The 22129-nt window shown below is 38.6% G+C and overlaps 1 protein-coding gene across 2 annotated transcripts in view; it reads left to right on the top strand.

The window, feature by feature from the left end:
- The window catches only part of AHCTF1 (AT-hook containing transcription factor 1), an 86507-nt gene that overhangs the window by 16595 nt on the left and 47783 nt on the right, over positions 1–22129 (top strand). For both annotated transcript variants that reach the window (XM_066236975.1, XM_066236967.1), the window contains exons 4-12: positions 221–401; positions 5192–5399; positions 7724–7840; positions 13521–13605; positions 14878–15028; positions 16365–16497; positions 16598–16779; positions 17160–17221; positions 18377–18505. In XM_066236975.1, the coding sequence (XP_066093072.1) occupies positions 221–401; positions 5192–5399; positions 7724–7840; positions 13521–13605; positions 14878–15028; positions 16365–16497; positions 16598–16779; positions 17160–17221; positions 18377–18505 (1248 nt within the window). The remainder of the gene's footprint in view (positions 1–220; positions 402–5191; positions 5400–7723; positions 7841–13520; positions 13606–14877; positions 15029–16364; positions 16498–16597; positions 16780–17159; positions 17222–18376; positions 18506–22129) is intronic.

Below are 22129 nucleotides of genomic sequence, written 5' to 3'. Positions count from 1 at the left end.
CTATGTGCCCTGGCCAAGAATCGAACCCAGGACTTCCACACTTTGGGCCAACGCTGTACCGCTGAGCCAACTGGCCAGGGCCTGATTTATGATTTTCTATTAGAAAATGTTTGAAAATATTTGTTATAATGAATAAGTTGCTTTAACCTTAAAATTTGTTATGTTTTAATTGTATTTTTTCAAGTTGAATAAGAAAAGCAAATCATATTCTACTTTCTAGGTAACAGCTATTGAACCTATAATTAATCATGGAGGAGCCAGCGCAAGCACTCAGCATTTGCACCCGAGTTTGCGATGGCTGTTTGGTGTGGCAGCTGTAGTAACTGATGTTGGACAGATCCTTCTTGTTGACCTATGTCTTGATGACTTATCATGCAGTCAGAATGAAGTAGAGGCATCAGGTAATTAGTCATTCTTTGCTTGAAACCAAAAATTGAGCACCTGAATAGTCTCATAAGGGATTGATTTTTAAAAATAAAAAAATTTTACATATAAACTTATTTATGTATTTTTTGCACTGTGGTTACTTTTTACATGTTAGTCTATTGTACTGATGAAGTGTCCATATACTAAAGTAGGCATTGAAAGAGATAAGGATAGTGATTTTCTTTTGTTTTCAGATATGTACTTGCAAAATAGCTATTATTAAGTAAATGCTAGAAGAAGAGCTAAAGTTATAAAATCTTTATCTTTAACCAGACAGTACAAAATTATCCATCCTTGTAGTATGATCTACTTTAGTGTTTTGGCATGGCATACAGTTTATGTTCCTGTGATAAGAGAAGACACAAATAAGTTTTTGTTATTTATTTATTTATTTATTTATTTATTTTTACAGAGACAGAGTCAGAGAGAGGGATAGATAGGGACGGACAGGAACAAAGAGAGATGAGAAGCATCAATCATTAGTTTTTTGTTGTAACACCTTAGTAGTTCATTGATTGCTTTCTCATATGTGCTTTGACTGTGGGGTTACAGCAGACCGAGTAACCCCTTGCTCAAGTCAGCACCTTGGGTCCAAGCTGGTGAACTTTGCTCAAACCAGATGAGCCCGCGCTTAAGCTGGTGACCTCGGGGTCTCAAACCTGGGTCCTCAGCATCCCAGTCCAACGCTCTATCCACTGTGCCATCGCCTGGTCAGGCAAAAATAAGTTTTTTTGAGTATCTTTTTTTTTTTTTTTTTTTTTTTATTAAGCTGGAAACGGGGAGAGACAGGCAGACAGACTCCCGCATGCACCCGACCGGGATCCACCTGGCACGCCCACCAGGGGGCGATGCTCTGCCCCTCCGGGGCGTCGCTCTGCTGCGACCAGAGCCACTCTAGCGCCTGGGGCAGAGGCCAAGGACCATCCCCAGCGCCCGGGCCATTTTTGCTCCAATGGAGCCTTGGCTGCGGGAGGGGAAGAGAGAGACAGAGAGGAAGGAGGGGAGGGTGGAGAAGCAAATGGGCACTTCTCCCATGTGCCCTGGCCGGGAATCGAACCTGGGTCCCCTGCACGGCAGGCCGACGCTCTACCGCTGAGCCAACCGGCCAGGGCCAAAAAATAAGTTTTTTATTAGGAATAACAGTGATTGAGAGTCTTTCCTTACAAAATAACATCCCAAAATAGAACTAATGCTACTCAAATGAAAAAAATGAAAAGAGGCAATTTTTCTATTTCATATTAATGCTTATATTAATATTTTATTGTTTATTAAATGCTTTTAGGATTTTTTTAAAGCATGAGATTCTTGATTGGTTTGTGTGGGTAGGGGAACTAACTTAAAAACTAAAAAAATGTATGTATTTCTTAAAACTTTGAGGAAAGGACTATTTGACCTTTGAGGACCTTCCTGATTTTAAAGCAATTCTATCATATTGCAGATCTGTTCACACACTGGATCAGCTAAAAAAATAGATAACAAACGATCATTATTTTATCCCAGTTTATAATGAGCATAACTAGTAAAAATTGTCATTATGTAATAAAACTGATTAGAACTGCAAGCAGTATAAATTTGAGCAGAAATTTACTGAGGAACTTAGCCATTTATACTAAATTTAAATTGGTAAATTAAGACCTGAAATAATTTGATTTGGCAGAAATAATGGCCACATGTGCACTTAAGAAAAAAAAATCCTTACAGTGATAAAAAAAACTATCAAGTTTATTTAAAGGTTTTTTTTATTTATTTGTTTTACAGAGATAGAGTCAGAGAGAGGGATAGATAAAGACAGACAGATAGGAACGGAGAGAGATGAGAAGCATCAATCATCAGTTTTTCATTGCAACACCTTAGTTGTTCATTGATTGCTTTCTCATGTGTGCTTTGACTGTGGGCCTTCAGCAGACCGAGTAACTTCCTTGTTCGAACCAGCGACCTTGGGTCCAAGCTAGTGAGCTTTGCTCAAACCAGATGAACGCGCGCTCAAACTGGCGACCTCGGGGTCTCGAACCTGGGTCCTTAGCATTCCAGTCTGATGCTCTATCCACTGCGCCACCATCTGGTCAGGCTGTATCAAGAAGTCTGTAACAATCAGTAGTTGAATTTGGCACAAGAAATAATTTTATAATTAAACTCTGTATTGTGATCAGAGATCTGAACTATTATGAGAATTATAAAGCCATTGAATTTTATAACACACAAAAAATTGACTTGGGCTTCAGTGCAAAATTTTTTTGTTTTCAAAAGTAAGTTATGATTCCAACTATTTAGATTTTTTTATTTTTTTTAAGATATCATTTATTGATTTTAAAGAGTGGCGAGAGAGGTAGGGTCAGGAAGCAGCAGCTCGTAATTGTTTCTCACATGTGCTATGACAGGGCAAGCCATAGGTTTCGAATTGGTGACCTTAGTTAGCATTCCAGGTCTACGCTTTATCTACTGTGGACCACCACAGGTCAGGCACAACTGTTTAGATTTTATTGAAATCCACATAACAAAGAAAATGAAGTTCCTAACATTTACTATACTATAAATGCTGTTATGTAATATTTCCAAACCTAATATCTATTTTTTATTTCTAATGGTATTTATTACATATCCTGCCACTTCCGTATATATATAGTCTACCTCATTTTCTTGAATGTTTACAGTATTTTATTGTATGAACTGTTTATTTTGGCAAAATTTAATCAGTTGCTATTCTCTGAAAAAAATGATCAGAAACAGAAGGTATCAGGAGGGTGGGTAACTGTTGAACAATGAGATATGATTTTTCATCCCTTCAAAACAGCACTGAGGGAATCTGCCCTTGCACAGCAGTTGCAGCAATATACAGGCCTGAATAGTTCTTTTCCTTATTAAAGATTTCCAACATCTTCAAGTAGATAAAAGAATATAAGAATTCATATATACCCATCACCTAGATTTAAGTTAGTTTTCAAAATTTAGTCTATGTGCATTTTTTTTTCATTCCCCTTCCCTGTTTTCTTCTGCATTAAGTTAAAGAAAATAATGGTGATTTTACTACATAATCATGATGTCATTACCACTCCTAATCACATTAATGTTAATTCTTTGGTATATTTTTTTATTTTTTTACAGAGATAGAGAGTGAGTCAGAGAGAGGGATAGACAGGGACAGACAGACAGGAACGGAGAGAGATGAGAAGCATCAATAATTAGTTTTTCATTGCACATTGCAACACCTTAGTTGTTCATTGATTGCTTTCTCATATGTGCCTTGACTGCGGGCCTTCTGCAGGCCGAATAACCCCTTGCTGGAGCCAGCAACCTTAGGTTCAAGTTGGTGGGCTTTTGCTCAAACCAGATGAGCTGGTCTCGAACCTGGGTCCACTGCATCCCAGTCCGACGCTCTATCCATTGTGCCACCGCCTGGTCTGGCTCTTTGGTATAGTCTAATAGTAGATTTCTGTTGTTGTCTCTAAAGCATCCTTTTGCATTTAGATTGTTTGAATCAGGACCCAGACGAGGTCTACACGTTACACTTGACATCTCATGTTTCCTTGTTTCCTTGAAGGTAGCACAATACCCTCTCCATCCTTTTCGGTTTTTAGCACCACTAACTTGCTGAAGTATATAGTATGATGCCCCACGTTTTGGAATTACCTGTTTCATGTGATGTCATTTACATTTTGTGTTTTCTGCAAATGTAAGTTATCTCTGATTAGATACAGATTTAACATTTGGCAAGGGTACTTTGGAAGTCCTGGGTTCTTCAAATTGTATCACATCAGGAGACAGACACATGGTACTTGTTTCACATTTAGGGTTCAGATGATGACAGCATAATCCTTTCACTTCCTAAATTTTCCCAGCAACCTTTGTGTCAGTGATTCTCAAATGGGGGTGGTTTTTGCCCTCTAGGAAATTTTTGATATACCTGAAGACATTTTTGGTTATCCTACTGGAGGGAGATGGAGCTACTGATATCTAGAAGGTAGAGGTTGGGATGCTGCTTAAGGTCCTCCAGTGCACAACAGCCCCCACAGTACAGAATTATCTGACCCAAAATGAAGGTATAGCTAAGTTTGAAAAACCCTACTCTAAATTTCATTTATTGTTTCATCTATTGAGATTGTTGCCTAAATCTCTTCTTTCATTAAGGTGCCTCAAAAAATGATTTTAAAATTCTGTTAATCTGAAGAAGAATTTTCTCATTAAGTAGAAGCTATTTGTTTAACTTGAAACACAATTTTTACAGAAAAGGCAGGATATGTGCTTACTCTTTCTCTAAGTACTAATTTTCTTTCTATTTTTTTAGTGCACGGGAGGAGGGGATGCAGAGAGAGAGGGAGGTACAGACAGACAGGAAGGGAGAGAGATGAAAAGCATCAACTCATAGTAGTTTAGTTCATTGATTGTCTTCTCCTATATTCCTTGATAGGGTGAATGGGGTGGGGGACTCCGGCTGAGCTAGCAACCTTGGGCTTCAAGCTGGCAACCATGGGGTTATGGGTATAGTTTTCTAGATATCTGACACTGAGATGTGCCAGGCTCACCTTATGTATTTTCTCCCTTAGACCTGAAACCAACCACTTCTCCAAGGGATTTATTTGGGTAAAATTACATAATTAAATATATTTTGAAACATAGCATTTAAGTAGGATAAGGGTGGCTATTTTATAGCTCATTATACTATACCACTAATCTTATTATGATTTATCCCAGTAGCTTCAGTTGCAGCTTGAATAATGGGTGACATATTTGTTTCTTTGCTGTTTATAATTTATCTTTTTTTTTTTAGACCTTGAGGTTATAGCTGGTATCCCAGCTGACACACCACACGTCAGAGAAAATGCGATAGGAGAAGGACGCCATTTGTGTTTCCAGTTAGTAAGCCCATCAGGAACAGCTGTTTCAACTCTTAGTTACATAAACAGGACGAATCAGCTTGTTGTAGGCTTTTCTGATGGCTATCTAGCACTCTGGAATATGAAAAGCATGAAAAGAGAGTAAGTATAACTTTTTTCTCTGGTTTGATTTTTGGTAGTTTCTATAAATTGTACGCTGTTAATATTTAAATATTAGCTTGAGAAAAGGGATAGATTAATGAGTAACTTTTTCTTTTTTTTGTCTGAAGTTGGAAATGGGGAGGCAATCAGACAGACTCCTGCATGCACCTGACCAGGATCCACCCGGCATGCCCACCAGGGGGCGATCCTTCGCCCATCTGGGGCGTTGCTCTGTTGCAACCAGAGCCATTCTAGTGCCTGAGGCAGAGGCCACAGAGCCATCCTCAGAGCCCGGGCCAACTTTGCTCCAATGGAGCCTTGGCTGCAGGAGGGGAAGAGAGAAACAGAGAGGAAGGAGAAGGGGAGGGGTGGAGAAGCAGATGGGTGCTTCTCCTGTGTGCCCTGGCTGGGAATTGAACCCTGGACTCCTGCACGCCAGGCTGACGCTCTACCACTGAGCCAACCGGCCAGGGCCCAATGAGTAACTTTTGATGGTATTAAATCATGACTTGATATAATAAAGGAATGAATTAGCACATGAATTTAGGTTGATTTAGTGCATACTTATTGATTGATTTTAGAGAAACTTTGATTTGTTCCACTTAATTTATGCATTCATTGATTATTTGTATGTGCCCTGACCGGGGATTGAACCCACAACTTTGGAGTATCAGGACGATGCTCTAACCGACTGAGCTATCTGTCTTTCAGTGTATACTTATTATTATTTTTTGAGAGAGAGAGAGGCAGTGAGATAGAGACAGGAACATCGAGCTGTTCCTATATGTGCCCTGACCGGGAAATTAACTGTCAGCCTTCCCACTCCAGGACAACACCCCAACTGAGCTATCTGGTCAGGGCTGGTTTTGGGTTTTTTTAAATTCATTGATAGGAAGAGAGAGAGAGAGAGGAAGGGGAAGGGAAGCATCCATTTGTTGTTTCACTCAGTCATGCATTCATTGGCGGCTTCTGACGAGGGATCGTGTGTGCCCTGACCAGGGATCGAACCTGCAACCTTGTTATTTTGGGTCAATGCTCTTAACTGACTGAGCTAACTGGCCAGGGCCTCAGTGAATATTTAAAAGGCATTTCAGTTTGCTAGTAAAGCATGGCTAAAGGTAAACCACATATTTATATGGTATGAATTCTTTCAAAGTATTTTCTTCATAACCATATGTAAATATATGTAAAGTAGCAGTTCTCAGTTGACAGAAAGACAAAGTCTTTTTTAAAAATCAAAGTTATAAAGTACGGTTTTAAAATTTTTATGCTGTGAAAAACTTCCCCCGAATATAATTGTATCGATACTTTTTATTAATATATATGGTATTAAAATTGCTAAAGAATTAACCCTTTTTTGAGGAAGGTAGCAAAGAGGCATTATAGGTTTTTAATCTCTATTAAGAGTTAAGTAAATGTCTTTTTGTCTCTTGTTGTCAATTTAATATTCTTCATTTTTTCCAAGATATATTGGACTGTTATTTTGATTAATTTATCTTGCAAATGAGTCAACAAAATAGTCACCCTTTTAATTTTCTACTGCTACTCTTGCCAACAAATTGGTTCCTACTTACCAAGTTTGAATTGAAGGGAAGAAGAGGTGAAAAATAAGATTCCCTCATCTCAAACCAAGCCCATTTCTTACTGTTGGGTTCTTTTATAATAATAGAGTATTACAAGCCCCTTAGGTAAACACTAACTTTGCACTTCCTCAAACTCACATTTTCTGTAAAGTAGCAGTGTTGACAGTGCTGATGCTATTCTCTAGCTCCCTCTGGGAAGTCCCATCTCCACTCTCTTTGCTGATAACTTTTTACCAGCTCTTGTCTTTGAATTGCTCCTGAGGGGAAGGACCTGGAGAATCTGGCTCTTACAGTATTTTCTCTGGCATTATCATCTTTTGTCTAATTTTGCTTTTTAATGGGTTTATGGTAACTTCACATTATAACTCATTTTGTCTTAGTAATGAGAAAACTGACTCTTAAACCCAGGAAGTTGAAATGGAGTGTTGTAGCAATATTTCATCTCTTTCTGGAGTGCGTCTTACTGGGGAGCAGTACACAGTGGCATACATTTATATGTACTGGAAGGGCTGTTCACACATACATGTATGTATGTGCCTTAGTAATCTTAGCTTTCAGTTCTAACTTGGGGTCGGGTGCTGTGCCCATTTTTTGATGTCTTGTACCTTATATATTTTTGCAGATAAGATGGTTATATGAACAGTGGTTGCTCTAACTCATATTTTTACCTTGAGGCACCTTCTTTTTTTCACATAATTATAATTTAAAAGTGAAGCATACTAATATTTGTGTCTGTTATAGGTACTTTACACAATTGGAAGGTGGAAGGGTTCCCGTATATGCTGTTACTTTTCAAGAACCTGAGAATGATCCTCGTAATTGCTGTTACTTGTGGGCTGTTCAGTCTACACAAGATAGGTAAGTGTGATATATGTGGTTTTTTAAAAGGATTTGTGAAAAATGGAGCAGTAGTTATTCTTTAGGAAAGCTTTGTATTTTGTACTACGCTGTCTTTAAGTGAAAGCAACAATTCAGTGAATTAGTGAGTGGTAGTTGAAATGATTTAAAAAGTTATATGATTATTTCTACACGTTTGAATAATTCTCAGATATCAGTAAGAAAGAAATTGTGTGTGCTTTCAATGTTTTGTCAGAGTAAGCCAATTCAGCCTGACCAGGCGGTGGCACAGTAAATAGAGCGTTGGACTGGGATGCGGAGGACCCAGGTTCAAGACCCCCGAGGTCGCCAGCTTGAGCACAGGCTCATCTGTTTTTTTTTGTTTGTTTGTTTGTTTGGTTTTTTTCTGAAGCTGGAAACAGGGAGAGACAGTCAGACAGACTCCCGCATGCGCCCGACGGGATCCACCCGGCACGCCCACCATGGGGCGACACTCTGCCCACCAGGGGGCGATGCTCTGCCTATCCTGGGCGTCGCCATGTTGCGACCAGAGCCACTTTAGCGCCTGAGGCAGAGGCCACAGAGCCATCCCCAGCGCCCGGGCCATCTTTGCTCCAATGGAGCCTTGGCTGCGGGAGGGGAAGAAAGAGACAGAGAGGAAAGCGCGGCGGCGGAGGGTTGGAGAAGCAAATGGGCGCTTCTCCTGTGTGCCCTGGCCGGGAATCGAACCTGGGTCCTCCGCATGCTAGGCCGACGCTCTACCGCTGAGCCAACCGGCCAGGGGGCTCATCTGGTTTGAGCAAAGCTCACTAGCTTGGACCCAAGGTCGCTGGCTCGAGCAAAGGGTTACTCGGTCTGCTGAAGGCCCGCGGTCAAGGCACATATGAGAAAGCAATCAATGAACAACTAAGGTGTGGCAACGAAAAACTGATGATTGATGGTTCTCATCTCTCTCTGTTTCTGTCTTCCCTATCTATCCCTCTCTCTGACTCCCTCTGTCTCTGTAAAAAAAAAAAAAAAAGTAAGCCAATTCAGATGAGCAGTCAACCTGTTATAACCTTAGGCAATTTTTATGGCCCTCTGTTCTCTAGTAAGAACATTTTTTTCCTCTTACAATCTCATTCCTTTGTTCTGTTTTGTATGCTTCATTTTCATTTAACGTTACTCTGTTTTCTAGTCCTACTGGCCTTTTGCAGTATATTTTTAGGATTATTTTGGTTAATTTTTTTCCTATCATAAGCTCTAATTTTGTTTCAGCTACAACTAGAGAGAAATTTTTCATTTCAGTTTAATTTGTAAGTTTTTACATTTCAGTGTAATTGGGTAAGTTTGTTCATTTCCAGTGCTAGAACAGTGTACGTATTGATTTTCTTTTATTTTTCTTAAGTATTTAGTTCTTTTTGGTGATCAGTGAAATTAAAGTTTCATTATAAAGTGGTGTTAATGCTATGATCTTGGTAACTCACTGCTTCCAGTACTTTCTCTTCTGAAGTCTCATCCTTCCTTAGATTTTATGTATCTGAATTGTGGACAGTTTGGGTTTTGTGTTAGATGTTCCCACTTGTGAAGTTTTGTTCTACCTTAAACAGTGGTAAGTCAATGAATGAAGAAATGATTTGTCAGTTCTAGAGAAAAACTGAGAATAATAGGGACAGCTATTGAGATACCCCCTCATTGGGTCAAATCCATATTTCCATTCACCTGAGTGTAATATGTGCCAGCAGCATTGAGGAGTGTGGCTTATGAAAGCTCTGTGTGGTAGGGAATGAGGGTGGCACCTTTATCTAAACAGTTTTTGTATTCTACTTATTTTTTCTTTTAATACTATCTCTTTTGATGATAGTTTTTAAAATTTATTATTATTATTTTTGCAAGAGAGTGACAGATGGGGACAGACAGACAGGAAGGGAGATGAGAAACATCAGTTCTTTGTTGCAGCATCTTATTTGTTTATTGATTGCTTTCTCATATATCCCTTTACTGGGTGGCTTCAGCCAAGCCAGTGACCCCTTGCTCAAGCCAGTAGCCTTAGGCTTCAAGCTGGGAGCCTGTGCTCAAGCTGTCAACCTTGGGGTTTCCAGCCTGGGTCCTCAGCATCCCAGGCCAACACTATCCACTGTGCCACCACCTGGTCAGGCTAAATTTATTATTCTTTGTGTGGATATTTTTCTTTTACTTTTTGTAAATTCTCACCCTAAAGTCTAGAAGGGTTTCCTCTTAAAATTGGTGCTCTCTCTGTTAATATAATCACAAAGCTATCTGAACTTTATCTGCTTCTGATTATTTTGATTTTAGTCTTTTTTTGAGGTAGTTTTTTGAGCAATATATGCATTTTAAGCGCAAATGAATCAGTTTAAAATAACAGCCAGAATAGCGTTTTCTGTTTTTTCTTAATGTGATGCCTCTTATTTATTTATCTTTATTATCTACAACACATTGAATAGTTAACAAATGGGAACAATTCTCTAAAGATTTTTATTTATTGATTTTAGTGAGAGAGAAAGGAAGAGAGAGAGAGAGAGAGAGAGAGAAACATAAATTCATTGTTCCACCTGTTCATGCACTCATTGGTTGATTCTTTTTTTTTAATTTTTTAATTTATTTATTCATTTTAGAGAGGAGAGGGAGAGACAGAGAGAGAGAGGACAGAGAGAGAGAAGGGGGGGAGGAGCTGGAAGCATCAACTCCCATATGTGCCTTGACCAGGCAAGCCCAGGGTTTCGAACCGGCGACCTCAGCATTTCCAGGTTGATGCTTTATCCATTGCGCCACCACAGGTCAGGCAGATTTTTAAATCACTTTATAGTACTCTAAATATTCTTTTACTAGGACAGGTTTAATTTAGTTTTTAATTTACATTATTAATTCCTAAATTACATTTGTCAATATTATTATGAGATTTTTATTTATTTATTTTTAATGTGAGAGACAGACTCCTGCATGTACTCTGACCAGGGTCCACCCAGCAAGCCTTCTGTGGGGCAATGCTTTGCCCACCTGGGATGTTGCTCTGCCCCTCTGGGGTATTGCTCTGTTGCTTGCAGCAGAGCTATTTTTAACATCTGAGGTGAGGCTAGGGAGCAATCCTCAGTGCCGGGAGCCAACTTGCTCAAACCATTCAAGCCCTGGCTGCAGGAGGAGAAGGGACATGTTGGAGAAGCAGATAGTCTCTTCTCCTGTGTGCCCTGACAGGGAATCAAACCTGAGACTTCCACACGCCAGGCCAATGCTGTACTGCTGAACCAACTCACCAGGGCTTGATGTGAGATTTTTTGAGGGGAATCGTATTTTTGTGGACCTCTAGTCTTTGATAACAAAACCTCTTCTTTTATCCCCCTGGACACTGAATACTGTAGCACCTAGTCATTATTATAAATATACTAAAATAATGTAAATTTAGATTATAAATGTATCAGAAAGACAGGTGATGTTGTCTCTTTTGCCCCTGCCTATCAGCGATTGTATGAACAAAAAGAAGAAAAGAATCACTATAGAATGACTATATCACTACACAATTACATGGCTATAGATCTTAAATTGTTGCCATAGTATTTATCAATTACAATAAACTGCAATTTTATTTATTTATTTATTTATTTATTTATATTTTTCTGAAGTTGGAGACGGGGAGGCAGTCAGACTGACTCCCACATGCACCCGACCGGGATTCACCCGGCATGCCCACCAGGGGCGATGCTCCGCCCATCTGGGGCGTTGCTCTGTTGCAACCAGGGCCATTCTAGCGCCTGAGGCAGAGTCCACAGAGCTATCCTCAGAGCCTGGGCCAACTTTGCTCCAATGGAGTCTTGGCTGCGGGAGGGGAAGAGAGAGACAGAGAGGAAGGAGAGGGTTAGGGGTGGAGAAGCAGATGGGCACTTCTCTTGTGTGCCCTGGCCAGGAATCAAACCCGGGACTCCTGTACGCCAGGCCGACGCTCTACCACTGAGCCAACCGGCCAGGGCCAACTGCAATTATTTTTGTAATAATTGAAAAGTAAATGAAAACCTGACTGGTATTCCCTTTAATGTTGGTTTTATTCTTTGGTTTTTTAAGAGGCTGTCTTTGCTTTATGTCCACGTGTATTTTTATTCAAAATTATTAAGGATCTGTTGTATGCTAGTAACTGTTCTGGAGATTGTAGCAGTGCCTAAAACAAATTTCTGTTCTAGATTTTATATTTTAGTGAGAAAGATACTAAAACAATATACTAGTACATATACTTAATATAGTTTCAGATAGTAAGACAGAAAAATTAAGCTGGGAATGGAGATAGAGAGTATGGTGGAGTAGGGAACTGCTGTTTTATATAGTGTAGTTAGGGAATTTTGAATGAAATTGGTTGGGGCAAATAGTAGGGAGAGCCATGGGGAGAACTAGGGGAAAGAATCCAAAGGCCTTTGTAAAATGTCTTTGGGAGAAGTAAGATCAGTAAGGGTAGATTGTGGAGTAATCATAGGTGAAGCCAGAAAAGTAGATCTGGTTTTATTATACGGGGTGTGTAGGTGGGGATACAGGTAAGTGTTTGAATTTAGTCTGGCTACCCTAGATGAATTACATCAATTTCTGGTGGTAGATCCTAAGCATTAGTATTTTCTCAAGGCTCCTCTAGTGATCAAGTAATAGGCAGACAGGATTGGAACCACTTGCCTCAGAATGAGACTAGCTAGAGAAAAGAGGAGAGCTGGGGATTGAGCCTTGCATACCTTCTATACTTAAGAAATATTGGAGATTGAGAATAAGAGGGCAGAAAAACCAGCAGAGGACCAAAGACAATGAAGCATGAGGAACATGAGGAGAATGTGGTATCCTGAAAGCCACATAAAAGCAATGTTTTCAAAAATATCAAGCTAGTAAGCAGAAAAATTCAAATTCAGACAATGTGACTTTGAAATCTGTGCTTTTAATACCTACTGCATGGGTACTTCAGTTTTACGGATTTGATTTGTATCTTTGATTTATATTCTTATTGAGCCACAGTTTGCCGACCAGGGGTATAGGGCAATATCTACATTTTATGTTAAAACCTAATAATATGGAGGATGAGGAAAGAAAGAGCCAAGGACAAAGGAGCAAAGCCAAAAACTTTTCTGTAGTGATGATTCTTTTTACATCCTGTTGGCCAGAACTTGGGTATACTGTAGCTGCAAAGGAAGCTGGGAAATGTGGTATATTTTAGGCAGCCATAGGCCTTACTAAAGCATACCTATTGAAAAGGGGAGAAGGAATCCTGGGCAAAGTCTCTGCTATGTAAGGTTTCACCTAGCAGTGATTTTCAACCTTATTTTTTCATGACACAAACACACACTAATTACTAAGGTCAGTGCCCCTGACTAAATATAACCATTTTCATCTCATGGCACAAATAAATTAGTTACTAAAGAAGAAGAGGTCAGGGCCCCTTTTTCTTTAGTAATTAGTTTATGAGTATGTGAGAAACAAAGGTTGAAAAATCACTGACCTATAGCATGCAAACACCATCAGCTAAGTAAATTGATCAAAATTAAAAATCAGTTTTTGTTTTAAAGGACTATTTTTTGTGAAAACAACCAAAGAAAACAGTTTTTCACAGTGACCTAAGTTTTATCACATACACTCAATATTGTGTGCAAATTAAATTGATTTGGACAGTAAGAGATGCTTAATGTAATTAATGTGATATTTAGGAGAAGTATTAAAGAAAACTAATCTGTTTTTCTTTCAGTGAAGGAGATGTTTTGAGTTTGCATCTGCTTCAGCTAGCCTTTGGTGATAGAAAGTGTTTGGCATCAGGACAAATCTTATATGAGGTAAATGGTATGGCAGTATGGCTTCATATTACCATTTTGTTTATTGTTCACTTATTTTAAGTTGTTACTTTAAGATAATAAAAGTTATTTTTATATTCAAGTTAGGACTGTATTCATAATATAATGGGAAAAGTAACCTATAGATGAGGGATTAGTGGCATAGCAGCTGTTTGGCCAGCATGGCAGTCTTAGCACTCCAGTATCTCTTTCCTCTAAAATGAGGTGTGTACGAAACTGGCTTGTGGCCTAAATAGTACCCAGGGAAATAACCCCATCCATGGTGTGACTTTATCAACAGTCTTTTTAAACATTTTTTATTTGTAAAAGTTTATTTGGGCTAAAACTGAGGAGAGTTGCTGGAGGTACAAGATATCAAATACTGTCTAAATAGTCTTGTCACTGACAATTGCAAAAGAGGCTTAAATGCATCTAGCCTCTCGTATGACTCTTTCTGGCTGAATTTTTGACGAAATTTTGGGGTGCTGCTAAAAGCCATATTTGGTCAACCCTCTCATTCCATTCTCTAGAGCATATTTTCTTAACCTAGTGTTTGAGGGTATAGGGATGGGAATTCATGAGTCCTTGAATTACATGTGGCTTTTTTCCTTTTAAACAAGAAGCAGAAGGGGAGACGGAGATAGATAGACAGGAGGGAAGAGAAACAGGAAAGGAGAGAGAGACAGGAGGGGGGGAGCTCAAGCTGGCTACCTCACAGTCAAGCTGGATGAGCCCATGCTCATGCCCGGCAACCTCGGGGTTTTGACTTGGGACCTCTGTGTCCCAGGTTGACTCTCTTTTCACTGCATCACCACCAGTCAGGCCGTGTGGCATTTTTGTTATGCGTTTTCCTGGGGAAAGTTTTGTAGCCTTTGTCAGATTCTTAAAGGGATTGATGAGCAAAAATATCTTAACATTCTAGATCAAGAATTTTAGTGAGAACTCAGGAGTAGGTTTGCTGGTCTAGCGTATATGTATATTTAATTTCACCAGTTACTCCAGTTTACACTCCAACTGATAGTGCTTGAATGTTCCCATGTCTGATAACAGCTCTAGAAGATTTATTGGTAATTAGTTATTTTTGAGAGATTAAAATAACTAGCCTTTTGAGTTTCATGCTATATAAAATTTTAGAACCCCTTTCTGTGATACATTCTTTTCATGGTTTAACTTTTTAAAACTTTATATTGTGTGAATCTTTTAAGTTTAGAGAACATTTATGACTTTGCTTAGAATCCTATTAAGTTAAAGATTTTTATACATATTCTCTTTCAGGGGTTAGAATACTGTGAAGAAAGGTACACACTGGACCTCACAGGTGGCATGTTTTCTTTGAGGGGACAGACTAGTAATACTAAACTGTTGGGATGCCAGACTATAGAGAAATTTCGATCTCACGGTGACAGGGAGGAAGGCATAAGTGAAGGTTAGTTAAAAGTACTCTTATATGTCATGTGAATGCTTGATTTAATGTTCATTTTGATTTAAAATTTGTGAAAACTTTTCGGTTTGTAGCATTTTCACTTCTTGCAGTTAAAAAATTGGAATACTAGTTAAGGCATTTATCCAGGTGTGTATGAGATACTGGGTATTTATTCTTCATATTGTTATGTAGAACTCAAGAATTGAACAGGTTAAAGAAATGAGGGATTATTGTGTTTTAATCTAAGTCAGAAAACAGACAAAATGGCCTAGTTTTGGCTACTGTGAATAATAGTCTACGAATAACATTTCTCTCTGTATTTTTTTGAGACACATGACAGGACATGCCTTGGTTGCCTTGAATATTTTGTCTCCTCTAGTGTGATTCCTTCTTCCTAGTAAACATCCTGGCATAAAATTGCACATATTTTAGAATTTAACATGGATTCAAATACCAGCTCTTGTCACTAGTTTTGACCTTTGAAGCAGAAATTAGCATTTCTGAACCTCTGCTTCTCCACCTGTGAGTGAGATAATAAAGTTACACCTTTTGCAAAGGGTAGCTATCAAGATTATATATTCTAATGTCATAGGTTCATTCAGTTCTGGGAATGCTCACTAGAGCTCTGGTTGTGTTTGCGTTCTTGTTGGGATTCATTCTCATGGTTAGCTCATCCACCCCAGAGGTCTCTGTCCTCCTCCTCACATCTCTGTTACTCATCCTGATATCACATCCAATCAAGCATGTCAAAACCAGACTCATCAAACTCTTTTCTTCCCTACTTGCATCTTGTAATATTTCCCATTAGTTGTATCTCACATTTTTACTTTCCTCTTTTCTTCTGTTGTTGTCTCCTACTTTGTTCCTATTTTTTCATTCCATAGTCATCATCCAGGTTTTTTTTTTTTTTTTTACCCTTTTACCATGTACCATGTACATCAGTCCTTCTCAACCAGAATTCCTCTAAAGAATTAAGCTCAAAGGCCTAAGGGCATCCATTTTAGGTATTGATCTTCTCTGGTACTAGCTATATACCATTCTTGACAGATTATTCATTCAAATCACTTTCTACTTTCTATCTCTGACACTTCAAAGTTACTAAGGTGTTAACTGAAAGTGAGCCAGAATATAACTTTTATAATGAATAGTTTTTAAATAAGGTGTTCTTGAAATAGAAAAACAGTCAAGGTACAACTGAATGAGTCTCTACTTACAAAATACGATAGAATGCTTTTCGGTAAATTAAATCAAGTACTAATTTATGAGAAAATCTTGCTATACTATTATTTGAGGGATTTTACTTTTGTATTCTTTTTGTTTGTTTGTTTGTTTCTTTTAGCTCTGTCTCCTGACACTAGTGTTTCAGTCTTTACCTGGCAAGTGAATATGTATGGACAAGGAAAGCCTTCTGTATATTTGGGAATTTTTGACATAAACCGTTGGTATCATGCACAAATGCCAGATTCGTTAAGGTACGATTCTCTTTCTCTTTCTCTCTCTCTCTCTCTCTCTCTTGGTATTTTTATGTGTAGCAGTTCAGTAACTTAACAGTTTTGTAAAATTTTCGTTTAGATCTGGAGAGTATCTGCATAATTGCTCTTATTTTGCATTATGGTCACTGGATTCTGTTGTAAGTAGGATGTCTCCACATTACATCTTGGATGTATTCGTACACGAGAGAAGTTTAAGTCGAGGAGTTTGTCCTTCATATTCACCTCCTGAACAGTTTTTTAACCCAAGTTCTTATAATTTTGGTATGTATTTCCCTAACAATACCTTTTGAGAAAAGTAAAATGCAAGAGAGTATGTATGTGTTTATAGTAGTATTTATTCATATCTCATTGTCAGCTAATGTAGGATAACTTTGGAAATTGATACATACATGTACATGAGAAATTTAATACGTTTTATGAAGAAATTATCACTTAAATTTAGAAAAGATTAAATATTTCATGTTTAGTGCATTTATGATAAGGTTTGGTGTCTTAAGATAGAAAAACCTGGAAAATTTATTTTAAAGTTTATTATATGTAATAATTCTATACTTTGGCTAGCAATCTGTTAAGATAAATTTTGTTATTTCAATGCCATCTCAAATATAATATATAAGTGTATTTTTCAAAATTTTTTTTAGATGCCACTTGCTTGTTAAACTCAGGAGTTGTTCATGTATCCTGTACTGGCTTTCAGAAGAAGGTAGGTAGCAGCTAACAATGTGGGCAGTGTTTCTTATTGAACTTAAGTTGAATCATGGATTTAAACTTATGGTAGCTTTTACTAGGTTAATGAGAGGTATTGGGATATGTTTTTTTTTGTTTGTTTGTTTGGTTGGTTGGTTTTTTTTTTCTGAAGCTGGAAACAGGGAGAGACAGACAGACTCCCGCATGTGCCCGATGGGGATCCACCCGGCACGCCCACCAGGGGCAACGCTCTGCCCACCAGGGGGCGATGCTCTGCCCCTCCGGGGCGTTGCTCTGCTGCGAGCACCTGGGGCAGAGGCCAAGGAGCCATCCCCAGCGCCCGGGCATCTTTGCTCCAATGGAGCCTTGGCTGCCGGAGGGGAAGAGAGAGACAGAGAGGAAGGGGGGGTGGTGGAGAAGCAAATGGGCGCTTCTCCTATGTGCCCTGGCCGGGAATCGAACCCGGGTCCCCCACACGCCAGGCCGACGCTCTACCACTGAGCCAACCGGCCAGGGCCTATTGGGATGTTTTTAGCAGCTTTCTGTGGATGTTAGCTACTTGAACCCCAAGGAAAAGAGCAAAGTACATCATTGCCTTACCACATTTTCTTTTATCCTTCTGAATTCTCTTCTCAGAAAGCTTATGAATAATTAAAGTAATGCAAAGAAGGTACCTAGCACAGTGGTGCCATGCCTGGTGATGGCAATGTGGTGAAAAATACCTTTCCACGGAACCATCGAAGTGACAAACCATTTAAGTGATACTCAGCTAGATATGGATGAATGCCATACTTATGCTTTATTTCAGATCCCATTTTTTATTAGAGCAAGAGGAATCAACTGCAGGTTGTGTTTGTGTGTGTGTGCACACATGTTCATTTCATTAGATCTATCATTAGCCTATCAGCTTTAGAAAAGGTAAAAGCAATATAAGCTACCCAAAACATCCTTATTATTTATAATTAGGAAGTATTTGGTTTAGCTCAAGAACCAAAAAACACTTCTCCTTCAAAGAAGTTCAGAAATGCGGTCTTCCACAATTTCCATTTCAGTATTTGTGGTTTTATTCAACATGTTATTGAAAAGTAGAGTAGTGGGTTTATTAAATATTCTTAAATTTGGTTATTTGAGTTGAGAAGTGATTGATATCTTATTGCTCCATCTGTTACAGACTTTAACTTTTTTAAAGAAATCGGGACCATTTCTCAATGAAGTCATTTCAGATGGTTATAATCGATGTCTTGTGGCTGGCCTTCTCTCACCAAGACTTACTGATATTCATCCTTCCAATTTAAGTCAAGTGAGATGATTTTTAACTTTGTTGCTTTTGTGTTTTATGTTATTCACTCTCTTGCTCTCTATCATAAAAATCTATTAGATAATTTCTGCAAAAGTCTGTTAAGTAATACAGTGCCTGCTCTGCATGATCATTAACTAAGATCTTGGATTGGGCTTAAAATTCATACTCCCAGGACCTAATAGGCCATAACTTGGCACCAAATTCACTTAGTTGCATAGACAGGGGTGCCCAAACTTTTTACACAGGGGGCCAGTTACCTGTCCCTCAGACCGCTGGAGGGCTGCCACATACAGTGCTCCTCTCACTGACCACCAATGAAAGAGGTGCCCCTTCTGGAAGTGCGGCGGGGGGCCAGATAAATGGCCTCAGGGGGCCGCAGTTTGGGGACGCCTGGCATAGGATATGGGACAGGAAACACATGGCTATATCAGGCATGTCATGAGTGGAAGTCATTATAATAGTCTAGGGTCCATTTTCCAGCTCCCGGAGAGAACAGGGTAGGTGCAAGAGTGGAAACCATATTGACTTTGAATCTCATTGTATGTAGCGACAGTGTGGTCTCTGATACCAGCTTCACTGGGAACTTGTTAGAATGCATGTTCTTGGTTCCTACCCTAGGGCTACTAAATCAGGAACTCCAGGAATAGAGCTCAGCAGTCTGAGTTTTAATAAAGCCCTTGCTGTGATTCTGATCCAGTGTTTTGAGAACCACTGCACTATAGAAATAAGTATCTTGTGAAAACCTATTAGTAAAGATACCAATTTCCTGCAAAACAAGACAGTTAATAGGACTCAGACTCAGTTATGGAAGCCAAAATCTTACCTTCTTAGTGGTAGTTATAGTCTATTCACAGTTTTCCTAGACCCCAGTATATGTTACCCATCAGGAGATGCCTGGTCATAGCTCATAATTCATATTTATTTTAACTCAGTATTTGCTAGTAAAATATGCTAGAGTAAAGCGATCCCATGGGTTACTTTTCCCATGGAGAAAGAGAGAATGTTTTAACTCTTTCTGCCTAAGCAGTATTTGACTTATTTACACAATTATAGATATATAACAAAAAGTGGGAAAGCCTTTTAAATATCAGATTCAGTGTAAATATTGCTGCTTGTGGTTTAACACCTGACATTTAGTAATTTCATAGAAGTAGAAACATTCAATACTATTGTTATCAGAGTTTTTTCCTTTCCTTTCCCTCCCTCTTATATTGTCTCTGTATAAATATTTATTCACTACATAGTGATCTATGTTAACATTTTTTTCTTTATAACTTTTGGTTTTTCTTAGTGTTCTCAAATGGCCTTAAAAAAAAATCCTTGCCTAGGCTATCATTCACACAACCTTAGCGTTTTCTTTCCTTCTCTCTCTCTTTTCTTTTTTTTCTTTTCTCTTCTCTTTCTCTTTCTCTCTCTCTTTCTCTTTATTTTCTTAACTCCTCAATTTGTTTTTGCTCTTTATGAAACCCCATTAGGCAAACGTTGGCTGTCCTGAATTGATCTTCTATTAACTTCACTCTACTTTCTAGCAGTTAATCTCTTTTGTCTCTGGCTCTATTTTCTGGGAGTTTATTTATTTTTTCCTATTAGATTTTTTAAAATTTGGATCTAATTAAAAATTTCTGTGAGCTAGTATTTTTTCATATTTTTCATAGTGATCTTATTTTTTATGGATGAAATCATCTATTTTTAAAGTTTACGCATTTCCCTGCATTATCTTTTTTCTCTGAGTAATCAAATCAGTTTATTGCTTTTAGTCTTTTTGATGCTAATGGCTATCCTCATTTTTATTTTCTTTTATTTTTTTAAGTTTATTTTATTGATTTTAGAGAGAGGAAGGGAGAGAGCACAAGACAGGAATATCAATCTGTTCCTATACGTGCTCTGACCAGGGACTGAACCGTCAGCCTCTGCACTTATGAACGATGCTCTAACCCAGTGGTCCCCAACCTATTTTGGGCCACAGACTAATGTCAGAAAATATTTTCTCGGACTTACCTTTAGGGTGGGACAGATAAATGTATCACATGACCGAGACAAGCGTCAAGAGTAAGTCTTAGATGGATGTAACAGAGGTAATCTGGTCATTTTTAAAAAATAAAACATTGTTCAGACTTCAATATAAATAAAACGGAAATAATGTAAGTTAGTTATTCTTTCTCTGCAGACCAGTACCAAATGGCCCACAGACTAGTACCGGTCCGTGGCCCCGAAGTTGGGGACCACTGCTCTAACCAACCGAGCTATCCGGCCAGGGCACCAATGGCTGTTCTTAAATATTTGATGGTCCTTAGTCATCTGTTTATATGTTAAGTGAGTCAGTAAGAGATGATAAACTAACTCATATATGTGGGTAGAGTTCATCCAGAGGCCTTCGTTAGGATGATAGATTGGATGTGCACCTTCTCATTAGGGAACCCAGATATTTTCTGGGGTCATTCAGTTTTTCTTTTTTTTTTTTTTAAGGAATTTTTTTTAAAATTTATTTTATTTTTTTATTTATTCATTTTTAGAGAGGACAGAGAGGGAGAGAGAGAGAGACAGAGAGGGAGAGAGAGGAGAGAGAGAAGGGGGGAGGAGCTGGAAGCATCAACTCCCACATATGCCTTGACCAGGCAAGCCCAGGGTTTTGAACCGGCAACCTCAGCATTTCCAGGTCGACGCTTTATCCACTGTGCCACCACAGGTCAGGCCTGGGGTCATTCAGTTTTTACAAAGATTTGTCAGGCTGACCTCCACAGCGTTTTGCTTCAGGGTAACAGAAGTGTGGGACTGTTTCATGTTCTGGTTTAATCTGTTGCCTATTTTCAGTATCATGTTTGACTACCCATTCTCTCCACTTTCCTCTGAACCTATTTTTCCAAGAATGTAACCTAATAAGATTCTGAGAGCCAAACTGCTCTATTTTCATCCCTAGTTCCTCTCTGTGGGGACTTTAGGACATGGTTTTCTTCACACTGCTAAAAAGCCGCATTTTCCCTATTCATTACTGCTTTTCAAAAATTTGTTGAGCTGTCTTAATCTCATGATGCCTTCTCTTTGTCCTTGTTGACTTATACCATCTTTACATAATGATTTTGTAAATAAGTTTTGTTAAGATATAATTTATATATTGTACAATTCACCTGTTTAAGGTATACGATTCATTAGCCATCACCTCTTTCCCTTCTCTCTCCCCCCCAACCTTTTGTAACCACTAATCCACTTTATCTTTATAGATTTAGTTGTTCTAGACATTTCATATAAATGGAATCTTAATAATATATGGCCTTTTGTGGCTGGCTTTAACTTAGCTTATGTTTTCAAGGGTCATTTATGTCATAGCATGTATTAGTACTTCATTTTATGGCTAATATTCTGTATGAGTATACCACATTTTATGTATCCATTCTTCAGTTGATGGACAGTTTTTGACTATTAGGAATAATGCTGCTTTATATAGAGTTCTGGTCTGGTCATGTGTTTTCATTTCTCTTGGTGTTGAATTGCTCGGTGATATGGTCATTTTTATTTTAAGGAACTACCAGACTGTTTTCCAGAGTGGGCTTTACCATTTTACATTCCCACCCAGCAGTGTGCGGATTCTAGATTTTTCCACGTCATTACCAAACCTCATTATTGTCT

The sequence above is a fragment of the Saccopteryx bilineata genome, chromosome 1 (assembly GCF_036850765.1).
Source record: "Saccopteryx bilineata isolate mSacBil1 chromosome 1, mSacBil1_pri_phased_curated, whole genome shotgun sequence".
NCBI classification, from domain to species: domain Eukaryota; kingdom Metazoa; phylum Chordata; class Mammalia; order Chiroptera; family Emballonuridae; genus Saccopteryx; species Saccopteryx bilineata.
Note: the sequence above shows the minus strand (reverse complement) of the source record. Positions and strands in the feature narration are given on the sequence as shown.